This window comes from Komagataella phaffii, chromosome 2 (assembly GCF_000027005.1).
Source record: "Komagataella phaffii GS115 chromosome 2, complete sequence".
Lineage (NCBI taxonomy): Eukaryota > Fungi > Ascomycota > Pichiomycetes > Pichiales > Pichiaceae > Komagataella > Komagataella phaffii.
Window position 1 is genome coordinate 2,348,117 of NC_012964.1, and position 21,156 is coordinate 2,369,272.

At 40.4% G+C, this 21,156-nt stretch overlaps 10 protein-coding genes across 10 annotated transcripts; 4 read left to right on the forward strand and 6 right to left on the reverse strand.

Moving 5' to 3' along the window:
- Positions 1 to 796: 796 nt before the first annotated feature.
- PAS_chr2-2_0023 (Component of the Rsp5p E3-ubiquitin ligase complex) lies at positions 797 to 3,184 on the forward strand (the record flags this gene model as incomplete). Its single annotated transcript, XM_002492149.1, has 1 exon — positions 797 to 3,184. One exon carries the CDS (start codon positions 797 to 799, stop codon positions 3,182 to 3,184), a length of 2,388 nt encoding a protein of 795 aa, XP_002492194.1.
- Positions 3,185 to 3,703: 519 nt separating this feature from the next.
- PAS_chr2-2_0022 (Ubiquitin-binding component of the Rsp5p E3-ubiquitin ligase complex, functional homolog of Bul2p) lies at positions 3,704 to 5,917 on the forward strand (the record flags this gene model as incomplete). The annotated part of the gene is made up of 1 exon (XM_002492150.1): positions 3,704 to 5,917. One exon carries the CDS (start codon positions 3,704 to 3,706, stop codon positions 5,915 to 5,917), a length of 2,214 nt encoding a protein of 737 aa, XP_002492195.1.
- Positions 5,918 to 5,979: 62 nt separating this feature from the next.
- Positions 5,980 to 7,281, reverse strand: PAS_chr2-2_0021 (Hypothetical protein; the record flags this gene model as incomplete). The annotated part of the gene is made up of 1 exon (XM_002492151.1): positions 5,980 to 7,281. One exon carries the CDS (start codon positions 7,279 to 7,281, stop codon positions 5,980 to 5,982), a length of 1,302 nt encoding a protein of 433 aa, XP_002492196.1.
- A 2,448-nt stretch (positions 7,282 to 9,729) lies between these two features.
- PAS_chr2-2_0019 (Peroxisomal 2,4-dienoyl-CoA reductase, auxiliary enzyme of fatty acid beta-oxidation) lies at positions 9,730 to 10,569 on the forward strand (the record flags this gene model as incomplete). Its single annotated transcript, XM_002492152.1, has 1 exon — positions 9,730 to 10,569. The coding sequence occupies one exon, from the start codon at positions 9,730 to 9,732 to the stop codon at positions 10,567 to 10,569; it is 840 nt and encodes a 279-aa protein (XP_002492197.1).
- A 74-nt stretch (positions 10,570 to 10,643) lies between these two features.
- On the reverse strand, positions 10,644 to 11,954 carry PAS_chr2-2_0018 (uncharacterized protein; the record flags this gene model as incomplete). Its single annotated transcript, XM_002492153.1, has 1 exon — positions 10,644 to 11,954. One exon carries the CDS (start codon positions 11,952 to 11,954, stop codon positions 10,644 to 10,646), a length of 1,311 nt encoding a protein of 436 aa, XP_002492198.1.
- Positions 11,955 to 12,079: 125 nt separating this feature from the next.
- On the reverse strand, positions 12,080 to 14,047 carry PAS_chr2-2_0017 (Apyrase with wide substrate specificity; the record flags this gene model as incomplete). The annotated part of the gene is made up of 1 exon (XM_002492154.1): positions 12,080 to 14,047. The coding sequence occupies one exon, from the start codon at positions 14,045 to 14,047 to the stop codon at positions 12,080 to 12,082; it is 1,968 nt and encodes a 655-aa protein (XP_002492199.1).
- A 292-nt stretch (positions 14,048 to 14,339) lies between these two features.
- PAS_chr2-2_0448 (uncharacterized protein) lies at positions 14,340 to 14,894 on the reverse strand (the record flags this gene model as incomplete). Its single annotated transcript, XM_002492155.1, has 1 exon — positions 14,340 to 14,894. One exon carries the CDS (start codon positions 14,892 to 14,894, stop codon positions 14,340 to 14,342), a length of 555 nt encoding a protein of 184 aa, XP_002492200.1.
- A 433-nt stretch (positions 14,895 to 15,327) lies between these two features.
- On the forward strand, positions 15,328 to 16,716 carry PAS_chr2-2_0016 (Histone deacetylase; the record flags this gene model as incomplete). The annotated part of the gene is made up of 1 exon (XM_002492156.1): positions 15,328 to 16,716. The coding sequence occupies one exon, from the start codon at positions 15,328 to 15,330 to the stop codon at positions 16,714 to 16,716; it is 1,389 nt and encodes a 462-aa protein (XP_002492201.1).
- Positions 16,717 to 17,049: 333 nt separating this feature from the next.
- Positions 17,050 to 18,927, reverse strand: PAS_chr2-2_0015 (One of several homologs of bacterial chaperone DnaJ, located in the ER lumen; the record flags this gene model as incomplete). Its single annotated transcript, XM_002492157.1, has 1 exon — positions 17,050 to 18,927. One exon carries the CDS (start codon positions 18,925 to 18,927, stop codon positions 17,050 to 17,052), a length of 1,878 nt encoding a protein of 625 aa, XP_002492202.1.
- A 231-nt stretch (positions 18,928 to 19,158) lies between these two features.
- PAS_chr2-2_0014 (Guanyl-nucleotide exchange factor for the small G-protein Sec4p) lies at positions 19,159 to 21,084 on the reverse strand (the record flags this gene model as incomplete). Its single annotated transcript, XM_002492158.1, has 1 exon — positions 19,159 to 21,084. The coding sequence occupies one exon, from the start codon at positions 21,082 to 21,084 to the stop codon at positions 19,159 to 19,161; it is 1,926 nt and encodes a 641-aa protein (XP_002492203.1).
- Positions 21,085 to 21,156: the final 72 nt, after the last annotated feature.

The window sequence follows — 21,156 nt, forward strand, 5'->3', positions numbered from 1 at the left end:
CGATGATGAAATACAAAAAAAAAAAAAAAAAACCAAATGGGTGGGGTGAAGGTTCTCGAGTGGGGGTGTGCGAAATCTACGCATCGGACAGTAGATGACAAATTAGACTAGAGACAGTGGGAAAGGGCTATTCTTCCTGATTAGGATGAAGTTTCGAAGGATCGAAGTTTCTAGGCAATGCTGAATTTCAAGAGACAGTGGGTAGCATTCTTCTTTGGTGATGAACTTAACATGAGGGAACGATGAACTTGTGGCAAGTTATTGAACCTACCCGGTTTTTTTGTTTAATGATAGCCCGAACCCCGGAGGGTTTACCATCAAGTACTTTTCCCCAGATTGTTTATATTTCCCGAGCAAGGATCCCAATGGCTCCATAAATAGATTCTCCGTTAGAAAATGTATTGTTAGTTTTTTTCGAAGTAGGACAAAACAGGCAACTGGCGTCCCTGCCCAAGTTTCAATTATCTCTCCTTTTCGAACTCCTTCCAAAATTCCTGTCCAGCGTAAAATTTACTATCCAGTGAATATGGAAGGAACCAGCAAATTGTGCTTCATAATACCTCAAATACTATGAACTGCATTGAGATATTACTGTAGTGTGAGCTCAGTTTTAAATAACAATTATTCAAACTAGTCAACATCCACACAGCATTCTGAAAGCATACTTCTCGAATGCTAGCTTACATATAGATTTTTCCCCTTCACAACTGACACACAAATCTAATCTCTTCTGGACCATTCCTGCCCATAGTTCCTTGGGCTCTGCAAGCCCTCTTCATTTGCATCTTTCAAACTTATGTTTACCTCTTCGTTTTCCAAAGTCTCAAAAAAATCAAAGAATACCTTCAATGCCAGCCCACCTGAGAAAAAGCAAAAAAAATCTGAATCGAAGGATTGGAGTCCCAAGAGTCCACAAGGTGGACATCCCGAGTTTTCCGAAGAGGGCACCAGCTCCAAGGAGTCCAAAACTGTCCAACAGTTTCCTTCCTTCGATCACTTGATTGACGATTTACCATCGTTTGAAATGCATAATAGCTTGCTGAATAGAACTTTTCAAGCCACTGATTCCCCAAGCCATGATCTTCCTGACGACTCCTCCTCAACGGATGGCAACCAAAATCGTTTTTCCGAAAATCCTCCTGTTCGCCCTTCTTTGGTAACTCAGGGAACCGCAACCTCATTGACTCGTTTTCAGAACTCCAACCAGGACTCCATACTGAATAATTTGAACAGCTTGGCTAAAGTGCATGCGCCATTGAACGTCACAATCAAGCTTACCACAAAACATGGAGACGGAAAGAGGTCAACTCTGCTAGAGCCAATGCTGAAAGAATTTACCACTGGGGACATTGTCGCTGGTATCGTCACTGCCAGGAATACTAGTTCCAAACCCATCAAGTTTGACATGTTCACAGTTTCCCTGGAAGGATACGCTAAAGTTCTTACAGGATCAGGCTCGTCTAATCTCAAGTATTACTCTCATACATTTCTCAACATGTTTGACCTCAACGCATCGTTCCATACGTGTAACTCGCCTGAGTCCAACACTTTGAAGATCGATCCCAGTGATGGATTCTACATTGGACTTCCAGTGGACAAAGTTTTCCGGCCCAACGTGACGTACAAAAAATCATTCACTTTCAAGTTTCCTTCTGTGTTATTGGATCACGTTTGCACGCACCAGCATGATGCTCATTTTATGTTACCACCCACTTTTGGGCTGGACAGGAGCAGCATGGATGGGAGAGCCGAAAAAATTGCTATAAACGGCAATTCTGGCTATGGAGTTTTATATGAACCAGGTTCCCCTATTCTAACTAGAGATCTTAGTTATGCTAATGAGTCCGTTTCCTATGCAATCAAGGCGAGAGCCTTGAGTAAAAAAGAAGACTATGAAGTGCAGGACGGAGAGTTCAACAGAAATATTTTGGCTGAAAGTGAACACCATCTAAGGTTTATTCCGGTTAATGCGTACGACAACCCTGCGAATTATGAGCTTTCTACTGATGTCCAGTTTAGAATGTTGAAAAAGTCTATTGATTCCAACATTTGCAAGTTAGAGCAACACTACCAACTTATTTACTTTGGTATCGAACCCAATGATGTGGATTATAACTTTTCCAGGATGTACTTTAACGAAAAAAATTCAGAAAAAAAGCTTAACCCGTATAGTTATCAGAATAACATCAGCTTGCAATATGATGTCGAGAATTTGGACTGCTCCGAAAGGAAAAAGTTGCCCGATGCCAAGCAGTTTCAAAGTAGAAAGGTTTACGAAGAAGAGGCATTCGAACTAAAGAAACAATCAGTGATCAGCATCCCTATTTCAAATAAACGGTCTCAAAACGGTTTTATGCGAATGCGAGCCAAAATTCCTAGTACAGGACTAACGTACATTAGACCAAGATTCTGTACTCCTTCGGTGGAACAGAGTAAGAAGACTGGGCTAAACTTACAGGTAATAGAACTGGAATTGGAATATGTCCCACCCATGAATTGCCATACAATGAATGCATCCAAGATGATTAAACCTCCTCAACAGGATGTCGAGATCAAAGATATTCTACTTGAAACTATAACCTATAGGTCGATCGAGCCAGTGCCAGTTACCTTTGCGAATTTTAACTTCACCAAAGAGGATGAGCTGGCTGAACACAAGAAAGATTTTCTTACATTCCAAAAGCGTTTGGATAAGCTCCCTAAAAAATTCGTCCATGCTAACATGCCAAAACAGACTCTTAGAGACATCAAAGCTATGGTTGACCTGAGATATCATACTAACAACATCAAGGTTCTGAAAATCAAATCTCAAGTACAAGAAAAATGGCGCCCGATAGAGATATTGGAAGAAGACAAACCGTCTCCTAAGAGTACCCCAACCAGTCCTCTTTACGAGAAATCCACCAGTTATTTCCCTCCTGCGGAAACATACTTTGAAAGTCGAGCTAACAGCTTTAGTTCTCAAAGCGGAGAGAAAAATAGGTCCAAGATTAAGTGGAGCAAAAAAATTGTAATTGAGATTGATTTTAATTATCAACAAGATTTCAAGAACCTTGTCTTAGTGCCTACCTTCAGTACATGTTTGCTTGGACGACTGTATGGAATAGTCATCAATGTTGATCTCCATAGTTATGGGGTAAAGTCGCTAAACGTCCCGATAAAGGTGTACAATATGGGTGTTTAGGAGTTTGACTAACTAGATTAGTAAGAAGAAATGACCTGAAAAAACGTAATCATGATAAGCTGGGAAGTTATTGAATTGTGACTCAGTGTTTATCTTTGGCCCTGGAATGGGAAAGCATTGATGTTTTGATGTTTCTTCGGCAAATCGAACATTCTGGAACGTATATGAAGCCTTATTAATTTGATAGTGAAGAGTCAGAAAAGCGAAAAATTAGAAAGTCTCAATTGTATTGGGGGGTTTCCTGCATACTATCTCTGATTGCACCATACTGTATGACCCTCGAACAATAGAGCGCTATCACCTTTTGAACGTGTTGTTCTCATAAATGGGAAATGGGACTTCCGCTGACAATTCAGCTGAAACGTTTTTGGGCGGGTGACTCATTAAGTCTGTCCCTTCGGCCATTTTTACCTTATTGAGATCTAACCTCCTTAAATATATATAACGGGAGTAAGAACCTGCCTTTTTCTATATCTACTCTACTAGACTTCTCTATACTACCACTATTGGCTGTTGGTCATGCGCAACGAACTGCCACCGTATAGATCCGAAAACAGGGTTCAAATCCAGGACAAACATGATGATGATATCTATGACATATTGCCTTCATTCGAAATGCACAATTACTACCTTAACAGGACATTCAAGGATGTAGAATTGGAAACCACAAGACTTTCGGGTATATTTCAACCCCCTAGCTATTGCGATCATTCTACTACCACTAGCTCAACTGAGTCTAGTTCGTCTACGTTGTATTCCACTCCAAGTTTGCTGGAAGTCCGAAGATCAGGTATCTTGAATAACGTCAATAAGTTGCCCAAATTAGAAAAATCTCCTTTAATTCTACAAATTCATGTTACGAAAGATTTCCCCAAGTTAGGAAAGACTTCAATTCCAGAATCAGCTCTAAAGGAGTACACATCTAACGATCTTATCACTGGATATATCACTGTTCGTAATACCAGCTCTAAACCCGTTGATTTTCAAATGTTCACACTGTCCTTGGAAGGAACCTCAAAAATTATTCAACTTGATGGCCCTTCTAGCGGTTTACGCTTTTTCTCCAAGAATTTCCTTAAAATGTTTGATTTATCTGTTTCCAACAACAATATACCGAACCAGGATCTCAAACCCGGTGCCGTTGACCCTGTAGATGGTACCTACTATGGTCTTCCTGAGGGCAACGTTCTACAACCCAATGTTACTTATAAGAAGTTTTTCGTCTTTAAGCTGCCAACTCAATGTCTTAATGACAAATGTCAGCATTTCGGTTGCCACCAGCAACATTTGATGCTTCCCCCAACTATGGGTGTAGACATTACCAGCTTCGATAAGAAGGCTCAAAGCATCAAAATTAATTCAAACTTGGGTTATGGTCGATTAGTTGGTGAGCTGGGGACCCCCATTAAGACTAAGGATTTTACCTCTGATTATGAATCTATTACTTATATGTTGAAGGCCCGATTTATCGGCGAATATGGCAACGAGCTGGCCCGTTTGTCTGAAAGAGAATACCACATCCGTTTTATTCCATATGGTTTCTGTCAACCTTATAATACCTCTTTGAGAGAAATAAACCCAGAGGTGCAGTTGTCTCAACTATACGAAACTTCTTTCAACCAATTAGCCGCACTAAGGCAAGAATCCGACCTCAGAAACAATTTTGGTGTTGAAGCTTCTACCACTCTGGGTCAGCTATACCTTCAAGACGATGATGAAGAGGCAAAATTGAAGCAACAGAATCTAATAGAAACGGCTTCTTCTTCCGAAAAGCAAGTTTTGCAAGACAAGACGGAAAAGGCTAACCAGCTGGTGAGCTTCCCCATCTCCAATCCGAACAAGGATACTAACTACGAGGTCACAAACCTATTTCTGTTGAAGCAAAACAAACATACCAAGCTGCAGAGAGTTTTGAAAGGCTCTAAGCATAAGGACAGTGCCAGAAACGAGTTTGGAAGCATCACCATCATTGCCAATGTCCCTACCGAAGGTTTGCCATATATTGCACCCAAGTTGTTGAAATCTTCTTCCGCCAAGCAAGGTCTTTTGAACCCAATGAATAAGGCTAACATCAACCTGCTAGAGAGCTCTCTAGACGACCTGGAAAAGTCTGATCTGAGTGTCATTGATATGAACTTGGAGTATGAACCGACTTCAGAGACCGGTTTACCAAATATTGATATAGCAAACATAATGTTGCAAGCCATAACAACCAAGACTTCCACATCTGCTCCCATAACTTTCGGAAATTCATCCAAGCTTTTCAATGGCTACTTCAAGGACCCTGAAACAAACCAAGAAATCAACAAGTTTGACTTCTATGTGCTCAAATTCAAGAAGTTGCAGAGGCAAATCCAAAAGATGAGCGAGACGGATCTGGCTCTATTTGATCGTCAAACTGCTTCGGATATTGCCAGTATCGCCAGTATGCAATATCGTAAGAACTACATTCCAAACGTGGTTCAGATACAGTCAATGATCAATGGAAAATGGACTAAGCAAGCTGATTCCAACAAATACAAAAAGAATATTAAAATCCTAATCAAACTTAACGATACTAACAAAAATAACTACACAGTGATTCCCACTTTCGAAGATTGTTTGATATCGAGGCTATACAACTTGAAGCTGGATCTCTCATTCAAAGAGAACACTGCATCAAAGGACGGCTTTGAGATGAGCCGCAGTTTGTATATCCCTATCAGAGTGAGAAAGTTCGACTTCAACGAGTAGTCATTCGTAATCTAAGTACTTTTTATTTAAGAATTATATCTCTCTAATTTTTCAATATCTATCTATGGGTCGTCTTCACCGACGATCTGCATCCAAGTTTTACCTTCTTTTTTCAGTTCTTGGGTGATTTCCTGTTTAATCTTATATGGCAAGCTTGGGCCTCTGTAGGCAAATGCAGTGTATAATTCGACAAAAGTAGCACCTGCCTTAGCAAAGTCTATAGCGTCCTTTCCACTTGCAATTCCTCCACATCCGACGAGTACCAAATTGGAATCCTTAGTGTACTTCCTCAAGTACCGTAAAGCCTTAAGAGATAAAGGTTTAAGCGGTCTACCAGACAGACCTCCACTTTCTTGCAGGATGGGATCATTAGGAGAAACATAAGTGGTTGGTCTAGAAATTGTGGTATTAGAAACGACGATACCATCGATACGGGCATTTTTTGCGGATGTTGCAATGTCTTTAATCTCTTCTTCTGTTAGATCGGGAGCAATTTTAACCAAAACAGGGGCCTTAGATTTGTTGTCTAGAGCACTATTGACCTTATCTCTTTCGCTAACGACTCGCTCCAACAGACTGGTCAGTTTCGATCCAGCCTGAAGATCTCTTAGACCAGGGGTGTTTGGGGAAGAAACATTGATAACTAAAACATCAGCATAGGGACCTAAACGTTGTATACCTTTGACATAATCTTCGACTTCGTCCCCTGTTTTATTCTTACCCAAATTGATTCCCAATAACTTACCAGGTCTGAAAGCATTATTGGGTGGAGGTTGGCCACTTTTCTGGTAGTCTTTTACAAATGAATCAAACCTCTTTCGCAGCCTTGCCAAAACATTCCAATGCCCAGAAGAATTGAATCCATACCTGTTTATGACTGATTCATCTTTGGGAATTCTGAAAAAACGGGGTTTAGGATTTCCTGGTTGAGGTTCAGGAGTAATTGAACCAATTTCAACGTAACTAAATCCAGTATTGTAAAGACCGTCCATTGCTTCACCGTCTTTATCCAGACCGGCGGCAATACCGACAGGATTGGATAACTCTTTTCCAAAAACGGAAACTTTCAGTACCTCATCATCAATATCCTTGTACAATCTTGGAGATAGACCATACTTAAGACAAAGAATTCCTAACTTGTGGCCATCTTCGGCTGATGTAGTCAGCCTAATTGCCGGACAAACCAGGTACTCGTGAATGGCAGATCGGGCATCAAAAAAGTACAAACCGAAGAGAACTCCTCCCACACCAATAGCCAGAGGACCCGCCAGCGACGCCTTGAGCAGAGACTGGGGTTTCTTTGGCAAAAGTGGCAAACGCTTAGATAACGTGTTTAGGGCGGACTTTCTCACCAAATTGAACATATTAAGGAATTAAAGAAAGTTCCAGCAAAAGTGGGTAAAATGGACCCTTGGAGTAGTTTAAGTATAAGATCTCTGACGAAAATAAATCATTCGATGCTGACGGGTGTTTCCCGAATTATTATATAATTATAAATCTTCAATCGGATTATTCGAGGAGGGGAAGCATGGTCTCAAGAATTGATATAAGATGATGAGACTGAATGATGAACAGACCTACTCCTCAGCTAGATGATAGAGATTTATGCTTCTTAAGCTGATTGAAAGTATACCCATTATCCACGGGAACAGAAACTTAGCTGAGTATGACGTTCTTGGACTATTCGAAATGCATATACTTTTTGAACAGGAGTTCGCCACAAAACGTATCCCATGTCAGTTCTAAAGAATTCGGACTTAGACGATTCAAGGAACATGAACATGGATAAGTTTGATCTGCAACGCCTTCTGAAGAATTGTCTACATAGCTTCAAAAGAAATTGGCAAATTACATTCCCCAGTTACCAGAGAAACAATTGACCTCAGAGAATATTCGTATCCAATATATGATGAATTTTTCAAGACTTTAAGCAATCAAAGATCACTGGACATCAAAAACAATACTCCTGCTGATATTTCTGGGCCTCAAAAATGTCAAGAATGAGCCCAAAAATCTCAACACTTTTTGGAAAATGTCTTATCTATCCGCCTATTGGCATCTATATTACCGCAAGAAAAGACATCATGGCTGAGCAAAGGTGTGAAATCCTCGATCCTGGACGATTCATATCTCAGATTCTTTCTAGAAAGATTATTCTGTCAAATAGGAAGTGCAACAGGATCTTCGTCTCAAGCTTCTTTTTTTTTAAGTTGGACAGTATGTTCATCATTTGTTGACCCATCACGGGTTTTCTCAAACCACGTTACTCGGATTTGAATTGGGCATCGTTATCTGGGAGGGCACCGTTGATTTATCTGAAGACAACCGAACTTCTTGAACATTAGTATCTTTGTCTGCAAAAGTTTTGTGTTCCCCCAAGACTCATTGAGTACACTATAAAGTTACCATTAGCAACACCAATAAATCAAGCACCACGACAAATGCCGCTAAAAAATGTATATTTGGTCATCCTTGAAGTGAGGGAATATTAGGTCCGGTTTACTCCTTTTGGTTATCGTTCACTCCTTTGAAGTGGAACCTGCGTTTGAACGGACAACCAAGTATTATTCAAATCCAATCAAAAATGAGCTGATTGACTTGCGGCAACAGTCTCAGCCTCAATCTCAGGACTTATCAAAATATAGGCTAACTTATGTGATCAATGGCACCTCACATAAGTTAGACTCCAAATTTCATGAGAGACATATAACATTTTACAGAGCGGCATTCTAATACATTTCTTTCACGCCTCTAGTTATCTCTGCTTGGAAAGCTGTAGAATCAAATAATTGGTAAATAGGTGATCACATATCTTCAAGAACTGGACTCCGGAGTGATCTGCAAATCTGCATGAGGTTTCTCAACACGTTCTAAGAATAGTTCTCAAACTTCAAAAAAGTAGCTCGGATGCTGTTCAATAGTCTGGGAAGGCAGGAATAAAATATAGAATTAAACCACTCCGAGGTTAGTTCTGAAGCGTGTCCCATCTGCAGCCTTTTTCCAACCTTTGGGGGTTGTTTAATGGCTCAGATACTTGAGAAAGACATTAACATAAACATCCAATCAGGAGACAACAAACTGCATGAGCGTACGCACTACCAGGGAAACGTGTAACTCCAGCTGGGGCTAGCAGTTGCTTCTGAGACTGGATTGGTTGGAAAGGTTGCCTGACTTTTGTTTTTGGAGTCGACCTTAGTTTCCTGTTTTTTCTGGTGAGGTGTGTCACGGTACTATTTATTAGAAACTGTGGATATAAATAGACTTCGGAGTAAGGACTCCGGTCCGCGGATCGCTGTGGAGGAGTACAATATCCCCACAAAAAAGTGAGAAATTTGAAATTCCGGCTGATTGTTGTTTTTGACCCTGGTTGCTACATTTGAACAATAGGATTTTGAAAGCGTTACTATGACAATTTTGGAGAAGTCCGGGGTTACAAGGTTGAGTACAAAGTGATCAAAAGCGCAATTATCTACATATGGCAAGCAAAGACGGTTGCTGTAAGACAGAGCTACTCAGTCCTTTCTTTTTTGCAAACCAAACCATCTTGATTGTGCGTGATCCAATCTCTATGGCACCCAACTGTTGGGGATGAGCCACTGCGCCTAGATCATCTATTAACTTTCTTTTCTTTTTTCCATCGCGCAAATTTTGTATTTTTTACCCGATGGAGTTTCTTTTTCTGACTAAGGTATAAAGGTAGACGGAACACTTGCAAATCTTTTCTTCTGTCACATTCATTTTTGCACAAAAGCTTCAAGATTGAATAGCAATCGCTTCCCCAAATTCAACTATTATCCCACACTCCCCATTAAATGTCGTTATCGTTAGACAACATAGTTCCAAGCTTCAGATTGGACGGATCAGTCAGTATTGTCACTGGTGGTTCCGGAGGGCTGGCTTCTGTGATCACCAAAGCCCTTTTGGCACAAGGTTCCGAAATTGCTGTCGTTGATCTCAACTTGGAACGTACAAAGGAGGCAGCCGAGCTCCTGATCGAGTGGGGAAAGGAAAACCTCGCCAAGGCCAATGGAGGCTCTGTACCTAGAGTGACTTACTGGGCCTGTAACGTTGCCGACGCTGCCAATGTCGAGGAGGTATTCACCAATGTCAACAAGGAACATGGTAAGTTGGCTGAATACTTAGTACATTGCGCCGGATACTGCGAGAATTTTCCGGCTCATGAGTACCCTGCCCGAAATGCAGAAAGCTTGGTACAGGTCAATTTGCTGGGGTCACTATATGTTTCCCAGTCATTTGCCCGTCCTTTAATTAAATCCGGCCACAGAAACGGATCCATCGTGCTAGTTGGATCCATGTCCGGGACTATTGTTAACGACCCACAACCTCAAGTCGCATACAATATGTCTAAGGCTGGTGTCATTCACCTGGCAAGATCACTTGCTTGCGAATGGGCTCCTTACAACATCAGAGTTAACACACTGTCTCCAGGATACATCCTGACACCTTTGACCAGAAACGTCATTTCAGGTCATACTGAAATGAAGGATTCTTGGGAATCAAAAGTACCTATGAAGAGGCTAGCTGAACCTAACGAATTCGTGGGCTCAGTTCTCTACCTCCTTTCGAAGACTGGCTCTTCTTACACCACAGGACATAACCTGGTGGTCGATGGTGGTTACGAATGCTGGTAAGAGCCGTTCATTATTTTTCTACATGTATATTAGTATATTAGTGATAGGTAATACAGTCTACCAATCTTAAAGGTTTAAATTTGTTTCTTATCTTCTGGATCTAAGCTTATATGCCAGCTTTTTAAATCGTCTCGTAGGTCAGCCAATCCTAGCAGTTTTGGTGTTCTGCGTCGCTTATCGTGATCAAAATCATCGAGATCATTGAAAAGATCACTGTCATCAGGATCCGGCTCGTCCTCATCAAATTGTTGCATCTTGGTTATCCATTGGCTTCGAACTTCTGAATCATGAGTGGGTCCATTCGGCGAATTTTCGTAGGAACCATGAAGAATATCAATAAACGCTACCCCATCTTCATTCCTTTTCCATCCTGTGCCGTTGTAGAAAATATCTTCAACGCACTCTGATGGAGTAAACTCGGGGTAGAAATCATCACCGATATTGAACCATGAGTATTGTAACGTCTTACTTACCAGATAGTTCAATGTAGGATCTGTAAGTATGCTGCTCTTGTTTCGAGAATCTTGATTCTCCGACCCTTTGACATTGGTATGATCGGTCCGAAAATGTAACTGATCCCTTGCATCCCGTTTGGAATTAGTGGTACGATGCTTGGTCGGTGTCAGTGGTGAAGTCAATGCAGAATTGGGATTTGAGGTGGAGTTATTTTCGCCAAAAGAAGAATTTGTATCTTCGTCTATCACCTGATTCAATCCCTGAAAAATATGTGAGGTTTCCAGCTGAGGGACATTGAACTCTCTCTCGGGACTGCTGTCTATGGAAGTCCTTGAAGCAGGAGACCCCACAGTATTTCTATAACTACTATATCCACTTGATGGCCCATTAGTCTTCTTATCATCCAAATGTTTCATTAGAATTGAAATTTTGCATATGGAGTTAATTTTACTGTCTGCCAACAGATACCTATTCGTGGTCATCTCACTAAAATTGATATACTCAGTCAGGTTGACAGCAATCTTTCCCAACCTTACCTTCTGCAATTTCTTTGGATGTTTGTTTGAAGAAGATGTAGCCCTACTATCCTGGTCCTGATATTCAACGTACACTTTTAGCAAGAGCCATTTGTTCTCCATAAGGCCTGTCTTCTGGTCCTCACCTATTTTCAATATTATGTCATGGTTCTGATAGTTCCAAGTTACTTTGTTATTTTCTATTGGTTCCTTCTCTGTTTGTGATTGATACAATACATGTGTGCCCATTGATTTGCTTGTTTGTTCGTCATGCGAATTAGAATGGCTACCTTTGTTCCGTATCTGGATCTTAACGTACACTTTTCCTGCTAATTGAGGAATATTTATTAGTTCAGATATTGCCATATACAGATGAAACCGATGCTTCCTCATATTATGCTTTAGTACGTTCATTAGGAACTGTCGGTTGATACCAGAGCAACAGAAGGCCCTTTGTTGGGGAACTGGAACTGCAAATAATACATATTGTGCGGTGCACGCTATACAAAGAAGTATATGTATCTGCTTTGGTGACAAAATCAAGTAATCCTTAGATCTTCATCATCAGAGTCAATTATGAACTCCTCAGGACCAGCAGTATCATCCTGACCATCTTCTAAATCAAATAATTCAAATGAATCTCCTTCATTGAGGTTTGGGAGTTTTTTGTATCGAAATTGATTAATTCGTTCTTTGAGCCTATCAACCAGTTTCCGGCGACGTTGTCTTCCCAGAAAAAAAAACAGAATTAAGAGGCCTATGGTCATAAACATCAACATTGAAGCTAAATAATTTCCTTTCGACCCTGGTTTACTAAATGAATTGTTCATTTGGTATTTTGGGCGAGTGAAACCATCTACTTCACCGCCATTCACAAATTGTCCTGAAGGATTATTATAACCAACTTTTACGTCAGAAGTGTCTATGCTTTCTGAAGAGGCATATAATAGAGCCCTTCCCAAGGTCCATGAAAACTCTAATCCGTTGATTTTTTCTGCTACTTGTAAATGGGTGAAATTGCTTTCGACTAGCGATGAATCAACCTCAGGGAGTCCCAAACCTCGATGAAGGATATTCAGCAGATACGTCGATTTGAAGCATAATTCTGCAAGCTCATCATCCTTGAGATCGTATACTCTATTTTTGTCCTTGTTGTTCAATTTGTCCAGTTCTTTCCACGGCATGTTGCATATCTTCAGTGTTTCGGCAGCAAAGGTCTCATACGAATACGCATTACCATATGACATCAAATCCTTGCTTTTTTTGATTTGCAGAATATTGGAAATAGCATCCCAGTAACCTGACACACCAACAAACTTATTCACGTCAAAATCTATTGCTGGCAAGGATGAATTGGTAAGAAGACACCCTTCACCCTCGCAATCTACCAGTTGCGAAACTTGATTATAACATTCGGTATAGTTTCCAGAACCACTAACATTATGACTTTTCGAATGATATCCATTAGGAAAGCAAGCATCTGTATCTGCATCTAAATTTTCAAGATACTTTTCATGAGCCTCGAACATCCCGTAGCCTAAGAATGATGTACTAGAGACCGTGTAATTTAGGTCAGTTTTTTGACTGCCAGTAGTGGCCAGATTCACAGAAAACAGTTGATCTTTGTGAAGGCTGCTTTCTGTCGAGTTAGGCTCAAAAGCTATCTGTGTAGACGCCCCTCCCATATCCAAAACGCCGTACGAAGAGTGGCCCTTCCCATGGTCATGTAGCTCAGGGTTATTGAAAGATCCCATCAAGTAATTGGTAGATAACCATGCATAAAGACCTTCTACATCACCATCGATGACGTTGAAATGTGACTGGCAGTCTGGAATAAAGAAACCTGACTTTTGAACATGTGCGCATGCATATTGCAAGATTTCCTCTCTCTTCTCAGTTTCCACAAGTCTCATTCCTGCAGTTGCATGCAAAAAGATAGGAGTCCTGAAATGTTCTGACTTTGGTATTACTTCAGAAATTCTAGTTAGAAGTTTGTCAATATGTTCACTGACTTTCTCGGGAGATTCAGCATAAGTCGCTATACCAGGCTTTATTTTCTTATTCCACTTACTTTTCGTTACTATTGTCGGCAGTCTACGCTGAAGAACAGGGGGGTTATCCCCGTGTTGGTCTGTGGGCTCCTTCGATTCGGAATCTGAATCGGAATCTGAGTCTGAGTCTGAATCTGAATTGGCATCTGAGTTTGAATCCGAACCTGAATCTGAACTTGCTGTCAAACCGGTCTCAGACTTAGAATCCTCGTCGGAAAACTCTTGTTCAGTTTGTTCTATAGGAGTATCTTCTTGTTGTTTATCTTCGTAATCCATTCTCTTGTTCATTCCTAGGTGATTGTCTTTTATATATTGGTAACTAGGCCAACCATAAATGTATGCTCTTGAGCCTCTCGAACCAGCGTCAATCACAACTATGTAGTCATTCAGGGTTCCGTTGGTTGATATAGGTGCCCTGAGATCCTTTGCGGGCTTATGCTTATTGAGAGCCACCATTTGGTGATAATCTTGACAAAGTAGTAGGAAGGACGTTGACTGACTGCGTGAGCTACCCAACAACGCAGAAGAAACACTTCGCGTGCCCAATGATTATGTAATGTAATTTAACCCTATCGATCTATTTAAAGAGAGACCACAGACTCTAGCAATTATTTACCGCAACAAACAAGACTGAAGGTCAAGGTGCAATGAGTACTATTGTGACTATGATATACTTGCTCCTACTCTTTCTCAAATCCTTCGCCTCAAAAAATAGAAGAAACCAACGAAAATGGAACAAAAAATTCAATTACATGATAACACAACTTTCTCCACCTTCTGTAGAACTCTTGGAGTCCTCCGTGCTCTCAATGCCTTGAATCAACCGCTGAAAACATTCATCAACGTTCTCGTTCAATCTAGCCGAACATTCTACGAAAGAACAGTTAAATTCCTTAGCCAGATTCTGGCCTTCTTCTATTGTAACTTGACGCTGTGAATAAAGATCAGATTTGTTTCCAACTACAACCAATGGAATTTCTTCTGTTCCCACAGAGTCCAAGATTTTATCTCTCATAATTTTCAGCAAATCAAACGAAGACCGAGATGTTATTGAATAGACCAGCAAGTATCCATGCACTCCAATGAGATACTTTTGATTCATTAAAGAAAATTCATCCTGACCAGCTGTATCTAAAATTTCTATCAAGTACTCTTGTCCTTTGATAACGACCTTCTTCTGAAACTGGTTTTCAATGGTAGGATAATAACTCTCAACAAAGTGATTCTCCACATATTGCACCGTCAATGAGGATTTTCCTACTGAACGGGAGCCAAAGACGGCGATCTTTCGAGCCTTTGCCATCCTTCTGATGTTGATCTTCTGAGTAGCTTCCTCCTCGATTCAGCTTGGGGTAAGTCACTGATTAAGGAAGAAGTAAAGAAGTATCAGATATCAGTTTCATTTAATGTTTAATGCACGACCATCAATTATTTTGCCAGACAAATTACAATCGCACTGCGATGAGATTTCGAAAGGTGCAAAATCTTACTAAACACGGGCATAGAGATTCATAACTTCTGAACAATTACCACATCCAAGAGCTGTGTTCATTTTATCTTTACCTCTACCCAGTTAACCCGTTCCTGTCGGCTAGTTGTATTATTGGTCGTGCGTTGACTAATTTTAGTCGCTTCTCTATAAACTGGTCTTTTATACTTCTTACTTTGTGCATAACCTAGTCTAGACATTTTTCCTCTCTTCAGTTGTCCATTCTTTGTGTTTGTTGCCTATTCTAATGGTTCATACGTGGTCTGATGAGTCATCTATCCAATTAGATGGCAAATCAGTTCTAAACGCACCACTGTATGAAACTAATTACGGAAATACCTATAAATCGAATGTCTCCTATCACTTCAATCCAAACGTCTCCAAATATCATTATGGGGTACGACACCCAATGAAACCGTTCCGGTTACTATTGACTGATCATTTGGTCATTTCTTACAAGCTGTATGAACAGATGGATCTGTATCAGCCAAGAAGTGCCACTGAGGATGAACTAAAGCAGTTTCATTCTGATGACTATATTACATTCCTGAAGAATGTCACACCGGAGAACAGTAACAAGTTCATTCAAGATCTTCGTAAGTTTAATATTGGAGACGACTGTCCAGTCTTTGAGGGCATATTTGACTATTCATCCTACTATGCAGGCGCATCGTTAGATGCGTCTAGGAAGTTAATCAATGGGCAATCCGACATTGCCATTAACTGGTCAGGAGGCTTACATCATGCCAAGAAATCAGAGCCCAGTGGATTCTGTTATGTTAATGATATTGTGCTATCCATTTTGAACCTCCTCAGAGTGCATCCAAGAGTTTTGTATATAGATATTGACATTCATCATGGAGACGGGGTCCAAGAAGCTTTCTACCTCTCAGATAGAGTCATGACAGTTTCCTTTCACCAATATAACGGTCAGTTTTTTCCTGGGACTGGTAATTACGATGAGACGGGGCTTGGAGTTGGGAAACACTTTGCCCTCAATGTTCCACTTAGAGATGGTATTGACGATGAGAACTATGTCAGACTTTTCAAGTCTGTCATGGAGCCATTAATAAGATCCTTCCAACCCACGTGTATAGTACAACAATGTGGTGCCGATTCTTTGGGGTGTGATCGATTGGGTGGATTTAATTTGAATATCAGAGCTCATGGTGAGTGTGTGAATTTCATCAAGTCGTTCGGAATCCCTCTCCTAGTTTTAGGTGGAGGAGGATACACTCCTAGAAATGTCAGTCGTCTCTGGTGTTATGAGACGAGCATCATGACCAATACGAAATTAGCTTCAAAGCTTCCGGAGGAATTGCCTTTTAGGAATTTCTTCGAACCGGATTACTCACTGCATCCTAACCTGGGTGATCGAATTGAAAACAAAAACACAAGAAAATACCTGGAAAGTGTACGAATCAGAGTAATGGAACAACTACGTTACCTTAATGGTGCCCCAAGCGTTGCCATGCAGGAAATACCTCCGGATATCCAAGGCATAGACACTACTGATGAGGAAGAGGCGCTGATAAAACAGTTGAATAAAGAAAGTGAATTGGATGCATTGCTAGAAGAGGATAGGTACTGGCTTAACGAGAAAGAAAATGCTAGAGTTGGAGAACTTAGAGATTAATTAAATCCCTGTATTAATATTGTCATTATGTATTTTATGTATTTAGGCGAATGGAACATGTTATCGTCATCTTCTCTCCTAGAAAAGGTCTTCCTTCCAATGTACCTTTAATGTAAAGTCACCATAGTTTTCTGAATTCTTTCGAAGTTAATTTTCAGCCTCCTGTTCCAAGTTTCCTTAAGGCATCAAAATATAGTCCACAACGTCTATGCGCTTACCCTCTGCACAATTTTATCAAGATAGAAAAGAGGAAACAATTCCAATACCCCTCAACTATGTGTGCATATAGGAATAATTGCTATTTAAGGTGGCTGCATTATTTAGCAATGTTGATCATCTATGTCCTTTATTGAATCCGCCAAAATTAAACCCTCCAAACTGGAATCCTTGCTGATGAAACACATTCGGATTGTAATAATGATGTTGTTGGTGCTGTTGATGCTGTTGATGCTGGCTGTGAGAAGCCGCAGGGTCGTTTGGATCTTCTCCGTACTTATCATATTTCTCTCTTGCTTTCTCGTTAGAAAGAACTTCGTATGCATTGTTAATTTCAGCCATCTTATCCTCAAGTTCATGACTTTCCAGATCTCCCTTGTACTTGTCTGGATGGAATTCCTTGATCTTTCTTCTAAATGCTTTCTTTATTGTCTTCTCATCGGCATCCCTGGAAACATCCAGAATTTTATAGTAGTCATTCTTGGGAGTTACTTTCTGCTGAGGAGGTTGGCGGAACTGTTGCTGTTGCTGCTGTTGCTGCTGTCTCTGCTGTTGAATCACTTTTTCTACCCGACTGTATCTTTGCTTCCAAAGATGAGTCTTCTTGGTGACCTTAGAGTATCTATTTAGGATCTCATACGCTTGTCGTATATTAGAGTCCGTATTTGTCGAGATCAAGTAGTCCAGCTTAGGAATTTCACAAGCCAGAGGTCTTGGTGTCTTGTCCTGGCAGATTTTCATCAACAACTTTTTGTGCCTGGCAAAATTATTTGATTGAGCCATGCTTTCCACTAAAACTCGCTCCAAATTGTTTTTTAACAAATTTTGCTTCAAGAGTTCTCCGTCTTCTTTAAACTTGAAATCTTTGGAAAAGTCATATCCCAATTTGAGAAGAAAATCAAAATTGTTAAGTCCCAATCCCTTCTTCTCGTAACCCAATTGTGCAATTTGTTTCGGTTTTAGCTTTATCAACTTTTCGGGATTCAAGAGGAACTCATAAAGTGAAATCCACTCTTTTGAGCTTAACTGACTTTCAGTAATGGAAGTACCTTCGTCCTCTGAATCGACGGCAGAAATATATAGCAATGCCTTGTCAAATAACTCAAAGGCATGGGCTAGTTTGACGTTGACTTTAGTATATAATTGTGCTGCTTTGTAATCATTATCAATCCTTAAACATTTCTGTAACATTTTAGAAGCCTGAGAAAAATTAGATTTTCCAAACAGCCGTAACTTGTAAAGATTAATTAAAACATCCAAATCGTCTTCCCCTTTGAACAGTTTTTTTAATTTTGGGTTGAAGATCTTAAGTTCCCTTGGGGAGGATGAGTACTTTCCATTTTGAGCTAGAGCCACGTAATCTTCTAAAAGCATGTCCAATTTGGATTGGTAAGGAATGTCCTGCAAGTTGATGACGCAGTATATCCTCAAATACCTGATCTCGTCACAAAGTGGACTGATCTCTCTAAGCTTACTCAATGTAGCGACGCTGTCTTTGAAGTTTTTCTTTACTACGGTTTTTTCAGCCTGACTAACCAAATGATTGAAATTATTCTTCTGATCGAAGACTGCAGAATCCAGTTGAGCTGAGCCAAGTATTTCCTCTAAATCTTTGAACTTGGCCTGTTTGATATACGACTCTACCATTTTATCCCTGCATGCTTTTCTTGATGGGCCATACTCTAAGCATTTCCGAAACATTTCGGAAGAGCTAATCTCTTTTGTAAATGACAGATCGATAAGTCCTTTGGTGTAGTAAAGGTTGGATAGCATACTATCAATCTCGTTGCTCTCATTCGGATCATTTACATGATGTCTGTAAATCAGAAGTTCGTCCAGGAGATTATCATATTCTTTGGAGATTGATGATGTAGGCCCGAACTGAGAGAACTGTTGGGACAATGAGTCAATTTTTTGGGAAAATGATTGAATGCTAGAAGCATGGACAGCTTGATTCAATGCTACAGCTATGAAAAAGAGATAGTTCAGCCTCATTATTGAAGAATGGTGCGTTCCGCTGCCAATAGTAGTGAAATAGTTCAGGACACGGTAGATAATATGGAGGTGCTTACCAAATAGAATGTTCGAGATAATCTTGGGTAACAATAAGTGCTTAGGATTATACGAAAATAAAGGAATACACGAAGCCAATCATGTTATATTAGTAATTAAGGTTATATTAAATTTAGTGGTGAGTTCAGTACGTGACAAAGCAATAAAAAACTGCTAACTGGCATCTTTGTAAGATTCGTCAGATTCAGCACTGCCATTATCGGAAGACATTTCAGCCTTAGGAGAGCATGCCGTTGAGGCTTCAACTTCTTCATCATTCTTTCCATCTGGCAGTTGGTGCTCCTGGCCTAGGTTCAATTGACTTATCGTATCGTTTTTGAAAAGATTCTCTTCTTGTTGAACCCTATCTAGAACCTGCTTAGGATATTCTTTCATGGTTGTAGTGGGGGGTATGACGCTAGACTTTAGATTTCCATCTACCTTTTGCAGATCCTCTGTTCCAATGAGGGCTTGCTTCCGGTTCAGATCAACACCATGATTCTCAGAGTCCGTATTAGAATCGACAGACAAAGCCTCCTTAAATACATTCTGAATCTCAAGCGAGACTTTTAGCGCACTTGAACTATCATTTGTCTTGGTTACAGGTCCATACGATTCCAGCAGCGGAAGTGAACTATTTCCTCTATTGTTATCAACATGGTCCCAGGTGCCTATCCTTGCCCAGAAAATCTTGGCCCGCAACTTGTTTATCTCACACCAAGCTTTGACATACACATCTTCCCGAGAAAATATCCAAATTTTCGTCTTGTCTGAATCATTAATAATCCTCAGTAGTGCAAACAACTCGCAGATAGTTCGGATCCGTGACACGCAAAAAGTGCAAAGGGAATATTGATACAAGTGCGCTGGGGCAATACTTTGCGGAAGTATTATGGAAGATGCAGATGCTGGTTTGCTTTTAGATCTCCTCTGTATCTTGAGGGTATATAGCCTAGCATGCTCAAGTATATCATTTCGTGACTCTCCGCATATAGCGCATTCCTCCATTGTGGCTACAGGAGGAGAATCGCTGGGATATGAAAAAAGCTTTGTCTCTGTATCTGTGTTTCTTTGGTGGCCAAGTTTCCAGGCTTCATTTATTCCACTAATAGGTTCAATCACAACTCTTCCTTCCACTATAGCGCTGAGGAATGGCTTACGGTTAAAGTAACTGACGCCAGGTGCAAGATCCAGTCTTAGTGCCGGTTCAATGTCTTCCAGCATCAGTTTTTTAAACAATGCAAGTTCTTTAATTGCGGCGTAATCGAAGGACTTCACAGCTCTACCCTGTAGAAATGTGACAAATCGCTTGAAATCCTGAAACCCCTCTTGGTCCAGCCTCAAAGAATTATAAATTGGCGAAAAAATGTATTTGCCGTTGTAATTTTCCAAATCTGGAGATCCAAAAATGTCTGCTGAATTGGAGCTTGGGAGGTCACCAGAATTGATATTTTTCTCTGAATCCTTTTGCCCTATCTCTGATTGCGAACTTATAGGATAAGAGGTACCGTTATAGTCTTCCTGAGCAGACTGTAATGGTGAGGCAAAACTGTTGTCCTGCGTCAAAGTTGGCGTAGCTGTCTTTGCTCTGCCTATTCTTTCGTTTTCCATGTTTTCTATTATGTGCTTTAAAGTTGTCAATTCTTCACTTAAAGATTCTATCATATCATCTTTCTCTTTTATGGTAAGAACTAATCGTCTATTCTGAATTTGGGTAGAGTGGGTCTCTTTTCGGGCGTCACTGACCATGGTATTGGCCTCATCAAATAGTGATGCACTAAGCTCCTCAATTTCATGTCGTAACTTGACGCATTCTTCCTCAGCGTCCTGCTTCAATTTAAAAGCTGCTTGCAATTCGATGTTAGTCGACTTCGCATTATCTTCCAAACCTTTAACGCGCTCTTTCAATTGGTCTCTTTCAACCTTGACAGATTCCAATCCATCAACTTTAGACTTATTGAATTCGAGATTCTTGCGTAAATCTAGCAACTCAGTCTCCAAATTGAAATTTCTAGTCATAGCGCTAACTAGCTTTTCTGAAAGAAGATCCATCTCCGGAGACGTCCTCGCCAAGTTTTTCGAATTATCTGTATTAGGCATGATAAGTGGTACCTGACTGAAGAGAGAAACTAGAGCACCCTGAGATATCGAGGATGGAAGTTGTTCTGCATG